This window comes from Dasypus novemcinctus, chromosome 18, assembly GCF_030445035.2.
Source record: "Dasypus novemcinctus isolate mDasNov1 chromosome 18, mDasNov1.1.hap2, whole genome shotgun sequence".
Taxonomy (NCBI): Eukaryota; Metazoa; Chordata; class Mammalia; order Cingulata; family Dasypodidae; genus Dasypus; species Dasypus novemcinctus.
The window spans coordinates 6,071,998-6,091,623 of record NC_080690.1 but is presented as its reverse complement, the minus strand read 5'-3'; the positions used below and the strand labels follow the sequence as shown (position 1 = coordinate 6,091,623).

At 43.0% G+C, this 19,626-nt stretch overlaps 1 protein-coding gene across 6 annotated transcripts in view; it reads left to right on the top strand.

The window, feature by feature from the left end:
• CDH13 (cadherin 13) overlaps positions 1-19,626 on the top strand; it is a 1,112,406-nt gene that overhangs the window by 458,724 nt on the left and 634,056 nt on the right. For all 6 annotated transcript variants that reach the window (XM_058279653.2, XM_058279651.1, XM_071209046.1 and 3 more), the window contains one exon: positions 1,852-1,968. In XM_058279653.2, coding sequence (XP_058135636.1) covers positions 1,852-1,968 — 117 coding nt within the window. The remainder of the gene's footprint in view (positions 1-1,851; positions 1,969-19,626) is intronic.

The window sequence follows — 19,626 nt, the reverse complement described above, 5'->3', positions numbered from 1 at the left end:
TTAATTTTCCTCATTGGTTAAGGAAGACCAAAATTTACTTGGAAGGTTTGTTGCAAATATTAGAACTGACAACTGTGAGGGCCCCAACACCTTACCTGACTCATGGTAGATACCTAATAAATTGTTGTTGTAGTTGGTAGTGATGGAAGCAGTGGAATGATATGATGATAATAGTGGTAGAGCGCGGCCTTCACGACTCCTGTGTTCCTAAGAGCATCTCCAGCTGATGGACCCAAATTTAACTCTGTCCTTGCTGTTGAACATTTAGGCTGTTTCCCATCTTGCCCTTTATTTTAAAAAGTCCCACTGAACCTCTTCCTGCATATAGTTTTTTTTTTTTTTTAATTTTCACATTTGTATATATGCCCAGGAGTAAAATTACAAAGGGAAGGGATACATACATTTCTAAGACTTTTGATAAATTTTGCCCAATTGCTTTCCCCACCTGGGTACTATGAGTTTGCACTTCCATCAAAATCATGAGACTGATTATTTATGGAAGCTTTCTTGGAATTAGCAGGTCTTTTGTTTCCTGTTTGATTTTTCTATGTAAATTTTCCTTTAAAACAAATAAAATAATATATGTCTATGCCTATTTACATCTAGTTCTAGCTCTAAATAGATACATATATAGACACACATATATACATCCAGTTACACATACATGTATATCCAGATTTTCATGAGGAATCGATATATATTTTTATAGGACTAGTCATGATTTTTAACTATTTTTTGTCTTTATTTATTTTTTTAATGTTACATTAAAAAAATATGAGGTCCCCTTATACCCCCCACCCCCTCACCCCACTCTTCCCACCATACACCCCCCACCTCCCTACCCCTACTCCTCCCCCCATAACAACAACCTCCTCCATCATCATGAGACATTCATTGCACTTGGTGAATACATCTATTATTTGCCAAATGATTTTGGTAGGGACCTGTTGGTCCACTTTGAGATGCTTACTTCTGTTGATACACAAGATAATTTTATTTAGTAAATGACATTAAATGATCTTCCATTTCCAATTCTCCTTCAATCCTCTGATCAGATTAAGGAGAAAGCCTCAGCTTGGCGCTAATCCCTCTTTTCCACCCCCTTGTCCTTTTCATCTCCCTTTGAAGAATACCGGTTTCTTTCTCCAGGTAACCCCTTCTAGCTTGAGTTTAATAACATAATTTAGTCTCTCTCCAGTATGTTTATTTTTGTTTTCTTTCTTTTTGTGGCAAATGATACCAGTACTTCATTTAAAATAATGATATCAAGTTTCCTTTTTGTACATTAAAAAGGTGAGTAACTGATAAGGCAAATATCATCACAGTGTGATTCCAGGAAGTGTAGTCTAAAATAAGACCTTTGCTCCTCTAGCAAATTGTCCTTTAACAACCATTGATTACAAATGTCCACGATAACTGACATGGAGTTGGACTTCGATTATCTCTTTTTCCCTATTCATTTGTGACTTCTAAGGACCTTGCTGTGCTGTGAGGAGGGTTGCTTTCCTGGTGAGTTGTGTGGGTGCCTGGCCAGGTGAGTCACCCACTCATTTGGCAGATTAAGAACAGCAAGAAACAAGCACTGGAGGATGTATAAATCAAGACTGACATTGTGAATAGAAAGATTCAGAAGACTGGATTAAATAGCTAATGATAGTCATTGTGAATCACAATGTCAGCTTCAGTATGTGTCTAATGATGTACTTTCTAATGCTAATGAGATTGGATAGAATAAAATTAACAATGTCCAAACAGCTGATTGCTTTCCCTAAAGGAAGCCTTACCGTACAACAGTCTTGATACAGCCTTTCCTGGAGAAGTTTAATCAATTGATTTTACTTTCTTTTTTAGGATATATTTAAATTTGCAAGAACTTCTCCAGTCCCAAGACAAAAGAGGTCCATTGTGGTATCTCCCATTTTAATTCCTGAGAATCAGAGACAGCCCTTCCCAAGAGATGTTGGCAAGGTAAGTCAAATGGCAAAAGCACAATTTTATTAAGAGATGAAGACCTATGAGGCAAGCTGACTGTGATTGTCCTGGTGATCAGATGGAATTAACCTCAATTCCTTTACAATCAGAGGCCAAATGGTTTTGACAAGGAATGAATTTAAAGAGATCATTAAAAAAAAAAAAACAATAGTCAGGATTTTGGGGAAAAAATGAGAAGAAGAGCTTTGATTGTCATGATTTGGAGGTGTACAGGATAGATAACGATGCTGAGGCTGTGCCAGGACGATGTTGTTGGTTAACAAATGAACTTGTTGCTTTTATAGATGATGCCCAGGTGACCAGCCAGGTAGGGCTCCTTAGATTAGCAGGATGTTGGTGTGTGGTCTTTTTACTGAGATTATAGTTTTCAAAAGTGTGGGTCTATGGCCAGTGGTGCTCTGTCGTGGTCCCTAGGGGAGCAGCGACAGTCTCCCAGGTACAGTGGTGGGGACCAGGAGGGAGTGAGGGTTCAACAGTGAGCCCCTGATACTAATGACTATGCTTGTGAGCTGATAAACCCAAAATAATAACAAGGCCTAGAGCAACTTTGTGCCTGGGAATTTCCTTCTGTCAGCCTTCATGTTACTCAAATGTGGCCAGTCTCGAAGCCAAACTCAGCATGTAAATGCAATGCCTTCCCCCCAGCATGGGACATGACACCCGGGGATGAGCCTCCCTGGCAACGAGGGACCACTATCAACTACCAACTGATGATGCAACTGGAAAATGACCTTATACGGAAGGTTCAATGCGGATCAGCAGAATATCCATGTCTACATAAAATACCATGACTTTAAAATGCTGTTTGACCTAAAGTAAGGGGGAAATGGAAAGGAGAAATGAGTTTATATGGCTACGAGTTTCTAAAAAAGAGTCTGGAGGCTGGCAGAAGGTTTGCCCTCATGCACAACTGAGCAGAGTCAGAGAGACAGATAAAGCAGATACAACCCCCAGATATTGGTTCCTTTGAGGGCTAAAGAGACCCATGGGAGTTATGGTCATGGCCGATGGGATTAACTACCAGGGCAGATGGCCCCTCTTTGGAAATGGTGTTTATGTGTGATGAATCTGGACTCAGATGGGATCTCCCTTCATAAGACTTTCATGCTAATGTGCTGGAGGTGCAGTTAATGTTGGGGTTTAAGATATATTTAGGGGATTTGAATCTCTGGACTGACAATGTGATAGCCAGATCCTGAGCCTCAACAGACTCCAGCACCTACAATCTGATTTATTGGACTTACCACACTCAGCTAAGATGGAGGTGAAGGACAACCACCACACCATGGAGCCTAGAGTGATTACAACTGAAAATGGGAGGATTGCATCCAGCATCCAGGTGGAATCTGAGCCTCCTCTTGACATAAAGGTGCAATGGACACAACCAATCCAGTGTCCACATAGAAGAGGTGGCATTGGATTGGGAAAAGTGGACATAATGGACAAAGGGTATGGGGAAAGGCAGGAAGAGATGAGAGGTGGAGGCGTCTTCGGGACATGGAGCTGCCCTGGATGGTGCTTCAGAGGTAATCACCGGACATTGTAAATCCCCACAGGGCCTACATGATGGAATAGAGGAGAGTATGGGCCATGATGTGAACCAATGTATATGAGGTGCAGAGGTGCCCAAAGATGTACTTACCAAATCCAATGGATGTGTCATGATGATGGGAACGAGTGTTGTTGGGGGGGGGGGGGGAGAGGGGGGGTGGGGGGGTGGGGTTGAATGGGACCTCACATATATATTTTTAATGTAATATTATTACAAAGTCAATAAAAAATAAAAAAAAAAAAAAAAAAAAAAGTGTGGGTCTAGGAGTAGATGTGACTCAAGCAGTTGAGCTCCTGCCTCCCACACAGTAGGTCCTGGGTTCAGTTCCCAGTGCCTCCTGAAAAAAAAAACCAAACAAACAACAAGCAAAACAAATGAAAAAACCCAACTCGGGGAAGCTGACGTGGCTCAGTAGTTGTGCCCCGGCTTCCCACATATGAGGACCCGGGTTCAATCTCCAGTACCTGAAAAAAAAAAGTGTAGATCTAGGAACATAATTGGGTCAGCCTTCTAAAGACTAAACTAGCTCAAGGATACTAAATCACAATAACCAAATCCAGAAAACACTGCATGAATCAAAACAATATTTTTTTCCAGGAAGAAATATTCACTCTGAAATGTGCAGACCATGGGTGCTGCCCCCTCAGTACGGTCTGTTCTGGCAGGAAAGTCTACATGGTGAATCGCATTACAACCAGAAAGTATTTTTGGTGAACCTGGAATTTCAACAATGACAAGTAATTGAATGAATGATCTTTTCGCCTAGTGCTATTGAGCTAATAAGTCATTCATTAAATAAATAGAGAGCACTGTTATAGGCCAGACTGAAAGCTTGGGACTGGATAAATATAGCTGTGAACAAGAAGCCAACTCCCTGTTGTCAAGAGTTTATATTCTAGTGGGGGAGACAGAAATTTGAATAAGTAAATAATCAAGAAAATTGCAGCGATGACAAATGTTCTGCAAAAGAGAAATACAGGGTAATGTGAGAAAGAGCAACTGGCAGAACCACAAGAACAGGGGAAGGGAAGTCTACACCCGTAGCTGTGCAGGCTGGTCGGCGTTGCTGACATTGAGCAGGACTGGAAGGGTGAGGATGGCCAGCCAGGGGAAGAGCTGGGTAAACCGCAATCTTGGCAGAGGGATCTGCATGTGCAAAGGCCCGACATGGGAAAGAAGGCAGCCTATTGGAGGAGCAAAAACCTGGGTGCCTGCAATGTGGCCGAGAGTGGCAAGAGTTGGATTCAGAGAGACCAGCAGGTCACGGGGATCCTGGAGGGCTGGGGTGGGGAATTGGGATGTCATATTAAGTGTAGCAAGGAACCACTGGAGGTTTCCCCAGGGGAAAGTGTGCTTAGGAGGCTCACTCTGGTGATCTTGCAGAGCAGGGCTTGTGGGCAGGGAGCAGTAAGGAGGAAGGGGAGCAAAGAGATCTGCTGGAGCATGGTGGGGTGATGGACTGGGCAAGAGATGATGGTTATTAGAAATCGGTGTCTCCTGGATGGTTAGAATCAGTGACAATCCAGGACCTTGGCAGTTCCTGTATTTGTGCTTTTTAAACTGCTATTGTGCCAAGGATGCCTTTGTTTGAGCAGAATCTTCCCAGGAGTCTGTAATAGAGCAGAAAGGAAGCAGAGCAGCTCCAAATGGACAGAGGCGGTGGGGCCAGCAGGCCTCCTTGGATGGCCATTGCTGCAGCGATGGCCCTTGTGTGGCTTTCCCAGGACTCTGAGCAACTGCCTGAACACGGCTGTAGCCAAGCACGCCACTTGCCAAAGGTCTCGAGTCCTGGACCCCAAACAGTTTCAGAGACACGAGAGCTAACCTCGTCCTTTAGAACCATTTTCCAAACCCTCACTGTGCATTCGAATCACCAGGGTGGTTAAAATATACAACGCCAGAGCCCTGCCCTCAAAAAGCTGAGGCCACTCCTCAGGGGTTGAGAACCAGACACCAGTGGGTTTTTATTTTTGTTTTGTTTTAGGAGGTACAGGGGATTGAACCTGGGACCTTGGACATGTGAAGCTGGCCCTCAATCACTGAGCTACACCCGCTCCCCATCAGTGTTTTTTTTTTTTTTAAAGATTTATTTATTTATTATCCTCCCCCCCTCCCCCCCCCCGGTTGTCTGTTCTCTGTGTCTATTTGCTGCATCTTGTTTCTTTGTCCGCTTCTGTTGTCGTCAGCAGCACGGGAAGTGTGGACGGCGCCACTCCTGGGCAGGCTGCACTTTCTTTCGCACTGGGCGGCTCTCCTTACAGGGCGCACTCCTTGCGCGTGGGGCTCCCCTACGCGGGAGACACCCCTGCGTGACACGGCACTCCTTGCGCACATCAGCACTGCGCATGGGCCAGCTCCACACGGGTCAAGGAGGCCCGGGGTTTGAACCGCGGACCTCCCATGTGGTAGACGGACGCCCTAACCACTGGGCCAAGTCCGCTTCCCCCCATCAGTGTTTTTTAAATCTCCCAGATGATCCCAATTTGTAGCCTGGGTTGGGAACCACTGGTCTAAACCAGTAGCTCTAAAAGTATAAAGACACTTAACCTTACTTTGGGTTCCCCCAGGAGCAGACTCTGTGATAACAATTCAAATGCAGGTAGTTTATGTAGGAGGTTCAAGAATTCTAAGGGCATGACCAAGTGAGAGCGCGGGGACCGCAGCCACCACGGGGGCGAGTTCATCGAGCCAGCTCCCTCTGTGGAGGGTGATCCCCGGGGACTCTCGAGGAACTGGGGTGAAGCACCCCCACGGCCAGCCCTCCCAGGGGGCCTAGAGCTGGGGTCTTTATATGCCGACTCCCATCAGTCATGGACTGAGGGCACCCCCAGCTGGTGCGGTGCTTGGTGCACAGGAGAACAGCCTTCAGAGGCTCGGGGTGACCTTCAGGCAAAGAGGTGCTGTTGGACAGCCGGAGGTCTGTGGCTGGCACTGAAAAGGTGAAGTACCGGGAACGACGGGGACAGGGACAGGTCGCTAGCAGATGCAGCTCCACCGCTAAACTTGATGTGACTCACGCTGGCTTTGTGGGCGAGGGTTTCCAGCTTCGTAATTGCCCAGAGCACCTGGCAGAGCTGGTCACTTGATCGTGCCTTGCTCCCATCGCATTTCCTGAACTTTCTTACATATGGTGCCTTTGAATTCCACTGTACTCGCCTCACTCCATTAATAAGTACCCGCTGCATCCCAGGAGGGAAAAAAATGTCTCTCGAATTCAATCCAATTCTTGTCAACAAGCATATATCCAGTATCTTCTGTTTACAAAGCACTGTGCTAGGGGCTGGGGATTTAATAGCAAAGGAACCCGAAAGAGTCCTTGACCTTATAGAATTACTGAGTAATGGGAAAATATCATCATATATTTATTATATGATGGCTACCATGCTAAGCACTTTTCATCCATTATGTTGAATTCTCATAAAAACAACCCTATGAAGATCCAAATAAGGGCGATGAGAACTCAGGGGTGAAATAACCTGTCCAGAGTCGCACAGCCGGTTAGTAGAAGAGACAAGGTTTGTGTCAGCTCTTTGAGATTTAAAAGTTTGTGCTCTAAATCAGTTTGTTGAGGGACTGCTAAACTCAGTCTGAGAATCCTCTTCCATGGAATAAAATATCTTTGCTGACAATTGCTCTCTTTAAAACAGCATTAAAATTAAGTGTAATTCTTTGGAATGTACCAAAAATAAGTTGATAGAGGGATGGATCAGTGGATAGATAAATGATAAAGCAAATATAACGAAATGTTAATAGTAGAATATAGTTGATGAGAATTTGGGTGCTTCCTACATTTTTTTCAATATTCCTGAGTGCTGGAAAATTTCATTATAAAATATCAGAAAAATTAAATGTAATTAGATATTATCATAAAAGACACAAGAGTTGACATGCTGACACAAAAGCACTTTTCTTTGTTTTTCACTTCAAGAGAGTGAATGAAGACTAAGTATCTGTTTCGTGAATTTTTTTGGTGCATTGTATCAATCTGAAAAAGAATAAAGACATCAAAAGTCAGAGGCTGCTGTGAATTCACCCTCTGTGGAGGGTTGTTCTCAGTTGGGGGCTGTGCTATTTAGAACTACACAGCCACGGAAAGGCTATGCGGGTAGCTCTAGGGATTAAGAAAGTATTGACTGATGCAAGGTTTATCCATCTGTCAAATAATTAATTAGTTGGTAAATAGCTAAATTATCAGAATGCGGGAGGGGGTGGTTTCTCCAACATAAAAGGGAATCATATCACAGCTCTGATGTTGCATGTCACTGCTGCTCGCTTAGCCAGCTGGGTGGAGGCATGGGGGGTGGATGGACCAGCAGAACTTTGGGAGGAAGCTCAGACATGCCCGGCCATGGGAGAATAATTTCGCGCACGCCTGCACACACACGCCCTCACACCCTCCCCTCCTTCTTCTGTGCTCTTTTCCATGGTACGTTCTGCCCTGGAACCTCTCCGTGTTTCTGAGGAACACACATCCTCAAATCTGTGGCTTCCCTCCCATTTCTGAATTCTAGACAGCGAGGAGGATCTGAAAGCAAGTACCCTAGAGAGAAATGTGTAGTTCCCAGTATGTGCTTTGTCTTTTTTTCTTCTGTTTCAAAGTGTGACCATATCAAAATTTGGGCCATAAATAATTTCTCAGTTTTACCAACTTTTTACTGATAGCTATTTGATTGCATCTTTAGGGATTTTTGAGTTCTTGGGCCCCATGGATTGAGAGCATGGGACTTTAAATCTGTGAGGCAGCAAGGAGGTCTTTAAGAGATGTATTTTATTCTGTTTTATATTACGTTTGAAAGACAGGTCATTTATGAAATGCTTATTAGAGATTCTACTTTCATCACAAACCCTTTTCATCAAAACCAATGAAAGTACATTTTACGGAAAATCTTTTTTTATATCCTCTATAAATTGGTGGAATGGGCATTTAGAAGGCCAACTTTAACCCAGGATGGGAGAAATATGTAATTGGGCCATGTGCCCTTCGTAAAGGGAATCAACATAGATCATTGGACTAAATCATGAAAACCGCTGGACCAGGACTCTGCTTTGATTGTGTCATGAATGGACGTCACAGATGAGGACGAGTTATGGCAGCTCCTAAATATTCCTCAGAGTTCCAGGCACATCATTTATTGGCAGTCTCCCCACATGAAGGTGCTGTGCACCCTCTCTCCATCTGTGCCCACCTTTGCTAATAGGTGCCGAGGGGTTCAGTGGTGCTGGAATTGAATCTGATTTACTCTATTTAATAGTCATTTGCATTCCTCTGAGATCCCATGGGCCAAGCTGCACCCATGGGAGCTGAACCCATGGGAGCTGAACCCATGGGAGCTGAACCAGAGAGCACTGGATCCCTCCCACTCTTTCAGTTCACCCTCCTTATGGAACCTCGCTTGCCTTGCTCCAGCCTATTGTCTGATGTGATTGATTAACCTTCCCCCTTTGAAAATCCATTATGTCACACTCTATCCAAGGCCAGCTACATGCCCTCTTCTCAGAAATTTACATCCTTTCATTTCCCCCCTTTTAAGGCAATTTTACTCAATAACTAAGTCTTGTCATCAGCTAGCACATGGGAGAGAAATTAGAATCCTGGGGATCTAAGACACCTACAGGTCCAGTGCTCATGAATATCAGAGTTAATTTCTACATTCGGCAACCCCACTCCCACATATGCCTTTCTTAACCCCATGCCTTTGACCTCTTCTGTCTTCCTGAGACACACCCTCTTCACCCTCACTCCATGGAATCTGTCCTAGTATACATTCTAAGGGGGTACTGTCCAGTAGAACATTAACATGCAGAAAGTTCTAGATCTATACTGTCCAATGTGGTACCTGAGAACCACACATGGCTGTTGAACACTTTTGAAAAGTGGCTAGTGTAACTAAGGAATTGAATTTTAAAATTTATTTAATTTTCATTAATTTTCATTTCAATTAAAAAGTATAGCCCAATTCCATTATTGGAAAACTTTTAAATATGTTTGGAGCAACTTGGACATGTGAATCCACCTTTTCAATTATAAATTTCATAAACAATTCAAAATCAGATCAGATATTTCCACTGAAAAGTTTACATCCAAATTGAGATATACTGTAATGTAAAATACATACTGGATTTCAAAGACTACATGGGCAAAAGAGAATGTGAAACATCTCATTAACAATTTTTATACTGATTCCATGTTGAAATAAACATATTTTAGATGTATTTTGGGTTAACTAAAATATGTACTTAAAATGAATCTCATGAGTTTTATTTAATTTTTTAAAAAATCTGGCTACCAGAACACTTAAAATAATTTATATGGTGCATGTTATCTTTCTATTGGATGGTGCTGATCTAAAGTCTATTTCTGATAGTCTCCTTCTAGGAATTTTTGTTCAGTCTCCTTTACATATCATTTATCCCTTCTTAATGATACTGAATATGTTTTGAGGAGCTACATGGTTCTTTTATATTTTCTTATATTCTCATTAATTCATGATTATAATCCGTCAAGTATAATGGCCCAGCAGAGTGCCCAACACATAGTAGGGGCTAAATATTCTTTGACTTGAATTCTAACCAGGTCCATGGCTGGTTGGATAAATCATTCACGGGTTACTGATTAATTAAAGCAATCATAGCTTGGTTTGTTGTTAGAATGGATTTAACAGACCATTATATGACCAGTCTGGATATTTCCTGCAAATTTTAATTTTCCACAATGGCAGTGCGGCCACCAGATAAATTGCTTGGCAGTCAACCATTATGATGGGCTGTGTGTCTGTGTGTGTGCATACACGTGTATGCGTCTGTGAGAGTGTGTGTAGAAAGAGAGAAGAGAGAAAGAAAGACTGTATTCTCAGACTTGCTCTACATGCTGTGATATTTTAATTGTACTTAAAGAAAAACAGTTAAACTTTTATCTTTATTCGCATTTGAAAAGCATTAATTCTAATTTACTTTACTAATTCTAATAAGGCTTACATTCACCATGTGCAAGATTTGCCCTCCTTCTGCAAAGTTTAATTAATGATGAAACATAATTGAGTTGTTTTGGTTCTTTGCCAAATACATATGTATGCAAAAATGCCCTCCATGATCTCCATCCAGCAAATAAATGCCTCTGAGCCTATGGAGGAAGTCGTGTTTTCAGCCCCGAGTTTACCACCCTTTCAGTTCTCAATTTGAAAGGTTTCTAGGGCTTTATTGTTATGTACATTTGGCCTCAGACTGAATTTATATTTAATTATCCATGAACATTAAAGAATCTGGCATTAAAGCTTGAATTAGCACCCTAGGCTTGGGGAATTTTTACATACAACTAGAATCATCAATACCTAATAAGTATCAGGATCAAGGTAAATATGGTTTTCTTTGTTGTTCTGTGTAGTTTTTACAACAATCCTATAAAGCAGATAATACCATACCCATTTCTCAGATAAGGAAGCAGAAATCAAGAGAGATTAAGTAATTGCCCAAGTAATCCAGTTAAAGAGTAGACTGTTGAGATCCAAACCCAGGACTTTTCAATGTCAAAGCGATGATCTTTCTGCCATAACACAGAAGAAGGTTTAAAGTTTCCATGAGTCTTTACTGTTTGCAAGTCACACTCACCTGGATTGTCATTTGACTCTCCCAATACCCCCAGAAGTAAATATCATATCCCCATTGTACAGTTGAGGAAACTGAGGCTCAACTCATCATACAAGATGAGTCCATCTGTGCAAGTTGAGTTTCTTTTGTGTTGCCTCCAGCCCTGCATCAGGGCTCCAGTGGTTTTCAGAAGAGCATGTGGCATGGGTTAAAGAATAGACTTTCTTGGAGAAAACAGAAAAACATGCAGAATGATCAGAATCATCTAAGATTTCAGATGCCCAAAGGCAGATGCCTGGGGCAATGGTATGCTGGTAGATCAGCTGTCTGGGGGAGGAAAAAATGTTCTGATTTGCAGTGTTTGCCACTTTCTTTGTTGTAAATACTCCCACAGTTGTCAATTTCAAGTTACCAATATAGACAGCTGCCTGAATATTTAATAGTTGGCTTTCTTGAAGCAGTATGAGCTGGTTCTGGCACCTCGCTGGACTTGGGACCCACGGAACGTGACATTGGGGGGTGTGGACAGAGATCCATTGTCCTCATGGGAAGCTATGCTTGAGTGGAGCCCTTCAGGTTGGGTGGGCATACCCACCTACCCATTCACCCCACGTCCAGGCTATCCTGGGTGAGTACTAAAGGGTCCTTTTTGGAAACTCTGCTCCTGGCATCACAGTGGGAAACTTGTCCAAGTTCTCACAGCCGGGGCAGAGCAGAAGCAGTCCCAGAACCTTTGCTCGCTAGCTCTGCCACGCGCCGGCTCCTTCGCACATAAATCCCTTAGGGCAGTCCCCGGGGATGACAAATTCTGTGGCAATTGTCCCAGTTCTACCTGGAAAATGAGGACGGGAGAGAGAAAACTCTTTTTGAAGTGAGGAAAAATGAGGTTCGCCTCCCTGGCGTTTACTGAGGTTCACCTCCCCGGCGTTTATTTGACGTGCTTGTTTGCCCACGGCAGAGGCCAGACGCCATGTCTTAGCTTAGCAAATAGACCCACGTGTTGATGGCTTTCTTGGCTGGTGAGAACGGCCACTGTCTCGCTTCAGACGACACATTTTTTTTGTTTTTATCTCTGCTGACAGCCTGTTCAAATGGAGCCCAGGAACAAAAGTGAAAGCAGACAGGGCCAACTTTGGTGTAATTAAGAGATATCACTGCCTGTTTTTCTCGGAGATGAGGCTGCAGCTGACTCGGCAGATAAGGGCCCTGGAGGAGCGGGTGTGGGGCTCGGTGGGGGCCGGCTCAGTCCTTTCGTTCTCAGACTTGCAGCCTCAGCTTTGAAGAGGATGGACGGAAAAGAAGATGGAGCTGGAAACCGGCCAATCGGGGGTTTCTGAAGCAGGGAGGGGAAGACTGCAGAGCCCCTCTCCCCCTGTATTTCCTTTGCTGGTCTAGAACCAGTGTTGGTTCCCAGCCCCGAGTTCTGGCGAAGGACCTCAGTGTGGGGCTCAGCCACTGGGAATGAGGCCTCTGTGCTTCCCGGCTTGGCCGCCTCTGGAAGCAGTAACCAGGGATCGTGGACCCTTGGAACCTGCTCCCCAAGTTTAAATGTTGCCATCTGTGGCGTTTCATTAGGGATGCTGTTGTTACCTGCTGCATCCGGTGGTTTTGGTCAGGAGATAAAAAAGTGCCCTGGCATAGGCCTATTGGGTGGGTCAACACTCCGCCTAGGCTTCAGAAAAGGGCCTCCTTCATTCATTCATTCATCATTCAGAAATATTTAAGTCCAGGCACTGTGCTGGCCGCTGCTCATGGCTTCTTCTTCAAAGGAGAGAGAGAGCTGTAAAAGTTATATTCCATGCAGATAAACACTATGATTGGGACCAGCAGGAGCATGGGGAGGTTGGGAAGGCTGGGGAGGTATTTCCCAGGAGATTCCTGAAGGATGCGTCATGGTAAGTGAGGTGAAGGTAGAATGGGAAGAAGAAGGATGGATGCTCTAGGGGGTGGAAGAGTATGATCCAATATCTGGAGGCTAGAGAGAGGCTGGTGTGTCTGGGGAACTGAAAATAATTGAATACGATGGCAACATGGCCTAGGGGATGGGAGGCATCACAAATAAAATGAAGGAAATGACAGAGGGCTAGAAGATGAACAACCATCAAAACTGCTTCGGGAGATTAAACTTGATTCTCCTGGTGACAGAGGGTTTTAAGTTGGGGGATGCATGGTCAAGTTTGCATTTTTGTAAGATTAGGAAGTTGCAGTGGGTAATACTGGAAGGCTGAGAAAACCTGAGGCAGGGCCCACCGGAAAGGAGGCTATGGTTGCAGTCCAGGTGGGAGGTAAAGGGGACCTGGTCCAGGAGAGATAAGGTGGAACTGGAGAGAAGACACAGTCAAGAGTCTCTGCAGGAGAGGCTGGGCATCATGGGTGGGTGAGTAGATGGTGAACAGTGAAGGAAGGAAAGCAAGGTTCCCTCTTAGCTGAGAGCAATATGCCTCCATAGGACAATGAAGAAGTTACCCTCAGATGTAACTGTTTACTCTTGGCAGAAGGTTTAGCTTTTCCATTGGACAGTAGATCCTGAGACTAATCTTATTTTCATCCTCTTCCTCATTTCTTACTTGGACTGGGGCTGCTGTGAAATAAAAAAGAAGTCCTCCCAGAGATCCCCATCCATATTATGTGGAAGTGAGTGCTACAGGTTAGATAGCATGACTATTTGAAATTATTTTATGAATCCCCAAAAGAGAAAGATTATGCTTGTAAATTAATTCATTCCTGTGGGTGTGAGACCCTTTCAACTTGGATGTCAGTGAGGTGTGACCCAGGTTGAGTCTGCACCCACTTGCTGGGTCTGATATAGTCAGAGACACACAGGGAAAGAGAAATCTGCCATATCTGATCTGGCCATGTGAGAGAAAGGACTCCAGTGTCACCTACAGCTACAAGGAGAGAAACCCCTGAGAGGCTCAAAGAGCTGAGGCCCAGGGAGAGACGAGCCATATGCCTGATGGCTTCCTGCTGGACTCAGGGAGAAAATGGAGCAGCCAAGAGGAGGCCTGAAAAGAGACAAGCCCTAAGCCTGGTTGCTCACAGCTAAGCTCCAGGAGCTGGGCTCCAAGGGACAGTGAGCCCAGAGGGGAAGGCAGAGACCTTGGCAAAGAGCTGCCGCCATCTTGCTTCACCATGTGCAGCTGCTTTGGTGAGAGAGCACCTCTTATGGTGCCTTGAGTTGGACTTTTTACTTTTCATGGCCTTGGGACTGTAAGCTTTTACCATAAATAAATCCCCTTTATAAAAACCAATTCATTTCTAGTACTTTGCATAGGCAGCCCTATGGGAAACTAAAACAGGTGGAGAGCCCCTCCTTTAAGGAGTGGGTTCATTTTCCACCAGCAACATGTTGTGGAAACACCAGGGTTTCAGACATCTTTTCCAGGGATCACCCCTGGTTTAAACAGGAACACTGACAGATATATGCCTAGAGATTTTACTTTAGTCCTTCTTTCCTGAGGATGTGAATTTTTTTTCCTGCCAACTCAGAAATGCATAACAGCTGTGTTCACTGTTGGCCTTCTAGCCTCAAATTCATTCTAAATACATCCCTTCTTAGTAGTTTCTTCTTTGAATCCTGATGTTTTGCAAAGCATTAGTATACACAATTCACATGCTCTTTGTCATACAATTTTTAGTTCATTTATTTGACAACTTGTAATTCTTCACAAGTGGGCTTTTAATTCATTGTTTGCATCTGGAAATAATTCCTAACATGCCACTGAATAAAACTGTCTTTTCTTTTTTAAAATAACATTTATTATTACTATTTTTATAAGAGGAATGCATGTTCATTGTAGAAACTTTAGAGAAAAATGCATTAAAAATCATATAAAAATCTCCCCAAGTTCTGCCACTTATGATAACCACTCTTGACATCCCAGAGCAGTGCTACCCAAACTGTAAAGTGCATACAAATCCTCCAAGATCCCCAGAGATTCAGATTTCATAAGTCTGGTGTTGGGCCTGAGATATAACATCTCTAACATGTGCTCTGGTGCTGCCACAATTTGAGGGACTCTGTCCTAGACATATACCCACCCACACACAACCATCTGACACTCATCGATTTTCCACTCACTGAAACATCATTCACATCCTCAAATATCTTTCTTCCACATCCTTTTGAAAGGGAGTGTATACATCATCATTGAGTTCCAGCAGTTCTTAATTTGGGGTTTATAGATGCTGAAGTGGTCCATAGATAGACTGGTTCCCTTTCTACTCTGATATGTCTTATTTCTTGGGCTTAAAACCCCATTCTGAGAAGGATGCCAGATGATTGAACAGACACCAAAGGAGTCCATGGCACAAAAATGGTTAAATGATTAACAATCTCTTAGACTGTCCACCATTTACTTATTTCTCTCTAACACCCTACATTTTTAAATTATATTGCTATTATGATCCCCATATTCTAAATTTTTGTATGTACATGTATATGGATATGGAAGTAAGTAAATAGAAGATACAGATCTTTACCTTATCTGTACCTTCAACCCACAGTCAACCAGTCAAGAGCTGGTTTAATAGTACGTATCAAGAAAATATCAAGTTGACTCCCTCCTACCTGGGATAGACTTAAATCTGATGTGTCCCTGTGCTGATGAAATCTTTGTTCATTTCCTCTTCATCTCTGTTTCTATCTGGACCACTGGCTGCTCTCCCCCCCTCCCCACACACAAACACATATTCCCTAAGTATAGAGCCTCTTTGTTTTCAGTATATTGTGCAGCTGTCATCAGAGGCAATATAACCTATGCCCTGTTGAGGATAAAACATGCTGGTAATTGTTTATGTAGAAACAAACAAATAAGACGTCCTTGGGATGGGAGGACCTTGGCTCTGGTAGCGTGAAGGAGCACACCTGCAGCATTCTAGTTCCACTATGGGTCCACCGTCATGCTCACCTGCTTCTTACTCTCATTAAAAGCAGCCTCATTTGCCTAGCTCTTCATCGACACTAGGACTGACCTTTACTAGAAGGGAGCTGGGCTCAGTGCAATGTGTGCCCTGTTGCCTCTTCTCCAAACAGCCCTGAAAAGAATGACTAATAGACTTCTCCAATGTCTCCAAAGGTAATGTTGGGATTTTTAAAAACTTTTTATTAAACTGTAGTACATAGACAGAATGATGCACAAATCAGAAGTTACAGCTCAATTAATTTCTACCATGAGATCAGCACCCAGATCATGAAATAGAACATGGCCAGCCCTCAGAAAGTCCCACATGTCCCCTTCCAGCCACTACTACAAAGCCGCCCAGGGTAAATAATCTTCTAACACTATGAGTTAGTTTCACTGTTTTGTCCTTCATATACATATTATCATGCAGTTTGTATTTTGTGTCTAGCGCTTTCACTCAGCATTACATTGGTGAGATCCATCTGTATCATTAGGTACATTTTAGAATCAATGCTGTATAGTATTTCATTTTCTGAATATACCACACTTGTTTCATTCTGCTATTCAGGGGAATTTGGATCATTTCTACTTTGGGGCAATTAAAAGTGGTGCTCAGTGAACATTCTTGTACATGTATTTGGGTAAGCATACATACACATTTCTGTAGGGAATATGCTTAACAGTAGAATTGCTGGGTCACCCTCAGCAGATTCTGGTAAACAGTTGCCAAAGTGGTTTTATAGACGCTAAGATGTTATGCATCACTCCGAATTCACAATACATTGTTGGCATGGGATAGGTATAAGATGTCTTATGTATTTGTATTTTTTTCTAAAGAAAAGTAGATCTGTTTTCTACTACTCACGTTTGATAGCTGTCAATATCAGTCAGGACAGGAGCCTGTTCCTTCTCTTTGGCTCACACAAGGACCTGTTGCCTGCACAGTCAGGAAATGGAGGTGGTCACTGATGCTCCCTCTGTGTTGGTCTCATGCTATTGGTCCATGTCCAGGCTTTGAGGCCCATTCAAAGGAAGCAGACCTTGCTAGAGCTTCTCCCTTCCACCCCCAAGATCCAGAGGACAAGGTAATCTTTAATCCAGTTTTAGGGAAATTCTTGGCCAAACTTGGGGCACTTTCCCATTATCAATGGGCTTTCATGTAATTTAATAGGCTATTTTTATAAGTGAAAGAATGAAAATTTCAGGACCTCAAGAGACAAGCATGAAGTTGAAAGATTTTCCAATAAAGTCTATTTTCTTTTGTAACCAAGATGTTGTTAGTAAACACCAGCTATTAACCAGACTTGTTTCTCCATCCTCTACTGGGATGAATTGTTTCACCCATCTGAGAATCCCTTCTTTGGGTAGGAGTGACAAACTAAAATAATAATAAAATATTCATTCATAGTCAAGCTCCGTTTCTTTCTCTTGAGGTTCCCACTTCTCCCTGATGATCACCATGGCATCCATTTTAAATTCCCTACTCATTTGGACAGCATTTAAACACTGACACACCAACTTTCTCCATTCTCTCATATAAATATTTCTAAGTAGCTATCATGTATAAATTCTTAAAATGTGGAGCAAGATAAAAAAAAAAGGCTAAAGAAAACCTCATTATTTTCATTCCTTCCCCCTTGCTTATCCCTTCTGGGAATGGAACAACCCAAGACTTACAGCACCAAGGTCCGCTGTGTTTTAGTTTCTTGGCTGCTCAAACAAATGCTGTACAATAGTTGGCTTAAACAACAGGAATTTACCGACTTACAGTTTTGAGGCAGGGACAAGTCTAAAATTAAGGCAGGAAGCCAATGTGGCGCAGTGGTTGAACACCAGCTTCCCACATATCAGGTCCTGGGTTCAATCCCCAGGGTCTCCTAAAGACAAAAGCAAACAAATGAAACAACCACCTCAGGGGATTGAGCACTGGCTTCCCACGTATGAGGTCCCAGGTTCAATCTCTGACCCTGGTACCTTAAAAAAACAGAAAAACAGCTTAAAATTAAGACATCAGAAAGGTGATGTTTTCTACCCAAATGCGGTGACATTCTGGGGCTGTCTGCAAGTAAACCTTAGTCCTTGACTCTTTTGTCACATGGCAATATCCATGGCAATTATCTTCTCCTTTCCCCTCTGGGCTCCATTCGCTTCACCTTTTGGCCCTTGCTTGCATGGCTTCCCTCTGTGGCCTCCTCCATAAAGCCTCCAGTAACAGAATTAAGACCCATCCTGATTCACTTGGGCTATTTACAATACAGCCAGACCCGTAGCAATGGATTAAGATTAAGAACATGGTTTTCTACGGTGCATACCTCCAAGCCACCACACCTGGTAAAACATTTTCCCAGATTTGCTACATGGAAAATGACCAAGAATCTTGGCCTGCTGGTGTATAATAGTTGCACAGGCAAATTGCACATCCAAGTTTACCCAAAGTCCTGATCCCAATGAACCACTGAGTGCCCTATTCCCCTTCCTAAATGAGGAAACTCTATCATGAAGCTCTTGCTACTTTTTAGTTCTGTTTATATGTATCAATATTTCTATCTTTTCCCTTTCCCTAATCAGAGAGATTATAGATATTAGAGCTATAAGGGACACTATAGATGGAAAAAGAATTGTCCAAGGTTAAACGATAGGAAAGATCCTTATCTTCTGCTACTCCCAGGACAACAGAGGCTCAGAAGATCAGGTGTAGGCAAAAGGGCACCAGAATAAGGGGTGGAAGATAAGGAAGTGGGACTAAGTCAGTGTAAGCCCCCCCACCATGACTCCCTGCATTGTATAAGGAGGGCGATTTACATAACCAAACAACCTAATTTAGAGAACATAATCTTCTGCATTTGCATGTTTGCTCAAGCTGTCCCTTCTGCCTGGACCATCCTTCACCCAGCTTAATTCCTACTTCTTCAGGTCTCAGCTTGAATGTTGCTTCCTCAGTTCCTTGGCTCCCTCTCCTCATGAGCGCTCATCCACCCTGGGGCTTCATAGATCATCATCTGTTCAGTGAGAGTTGTCTGATGTATTTCTCCCCTGCTACGCTGGGAACACTGTAATAACAGGAGTTCAGCCTTTCTCTTTCACCGTTTTATCCTTGGCATCTAACACGTCGGACACACACTAGGCACTCAATAAGTATGTGGTGAATGGAAGGATGAATGAATGAATGAATGTTCAAAAAAAGTCAGCTCCAATGGTCTCCCCATGTGGGGTAGCAGTTGAGGACAGGATGCCTTGGATACATCTTTACCTCTGTCGAAAGGCACCTGCATATTATTTTCTCTACTAAACAGCCTCAATTTGGAGGTTAATAAAGATGTTTTTTCTTTTACTGTATCAGTTGTTGCTAAGTGGATAAAATGATGGATTTGGTAGAAAGAAGGAAATAGTCGGGAAACATTTCAGAAATTTAAATGTAAAATATGAGTAAGTATTTACACATATGTTTAATTCGCTGTATGTGACATGGTATGTAAAGTGCATTTTGTATTGCTGGGTGACACTTCATGTATTTAGCTTTGTGGTGAGATAGTTCCTTATAGATAAATGTTACAGGTAAACGAAGCAAAAATATTTTGAAAAAGTAAATGGCTT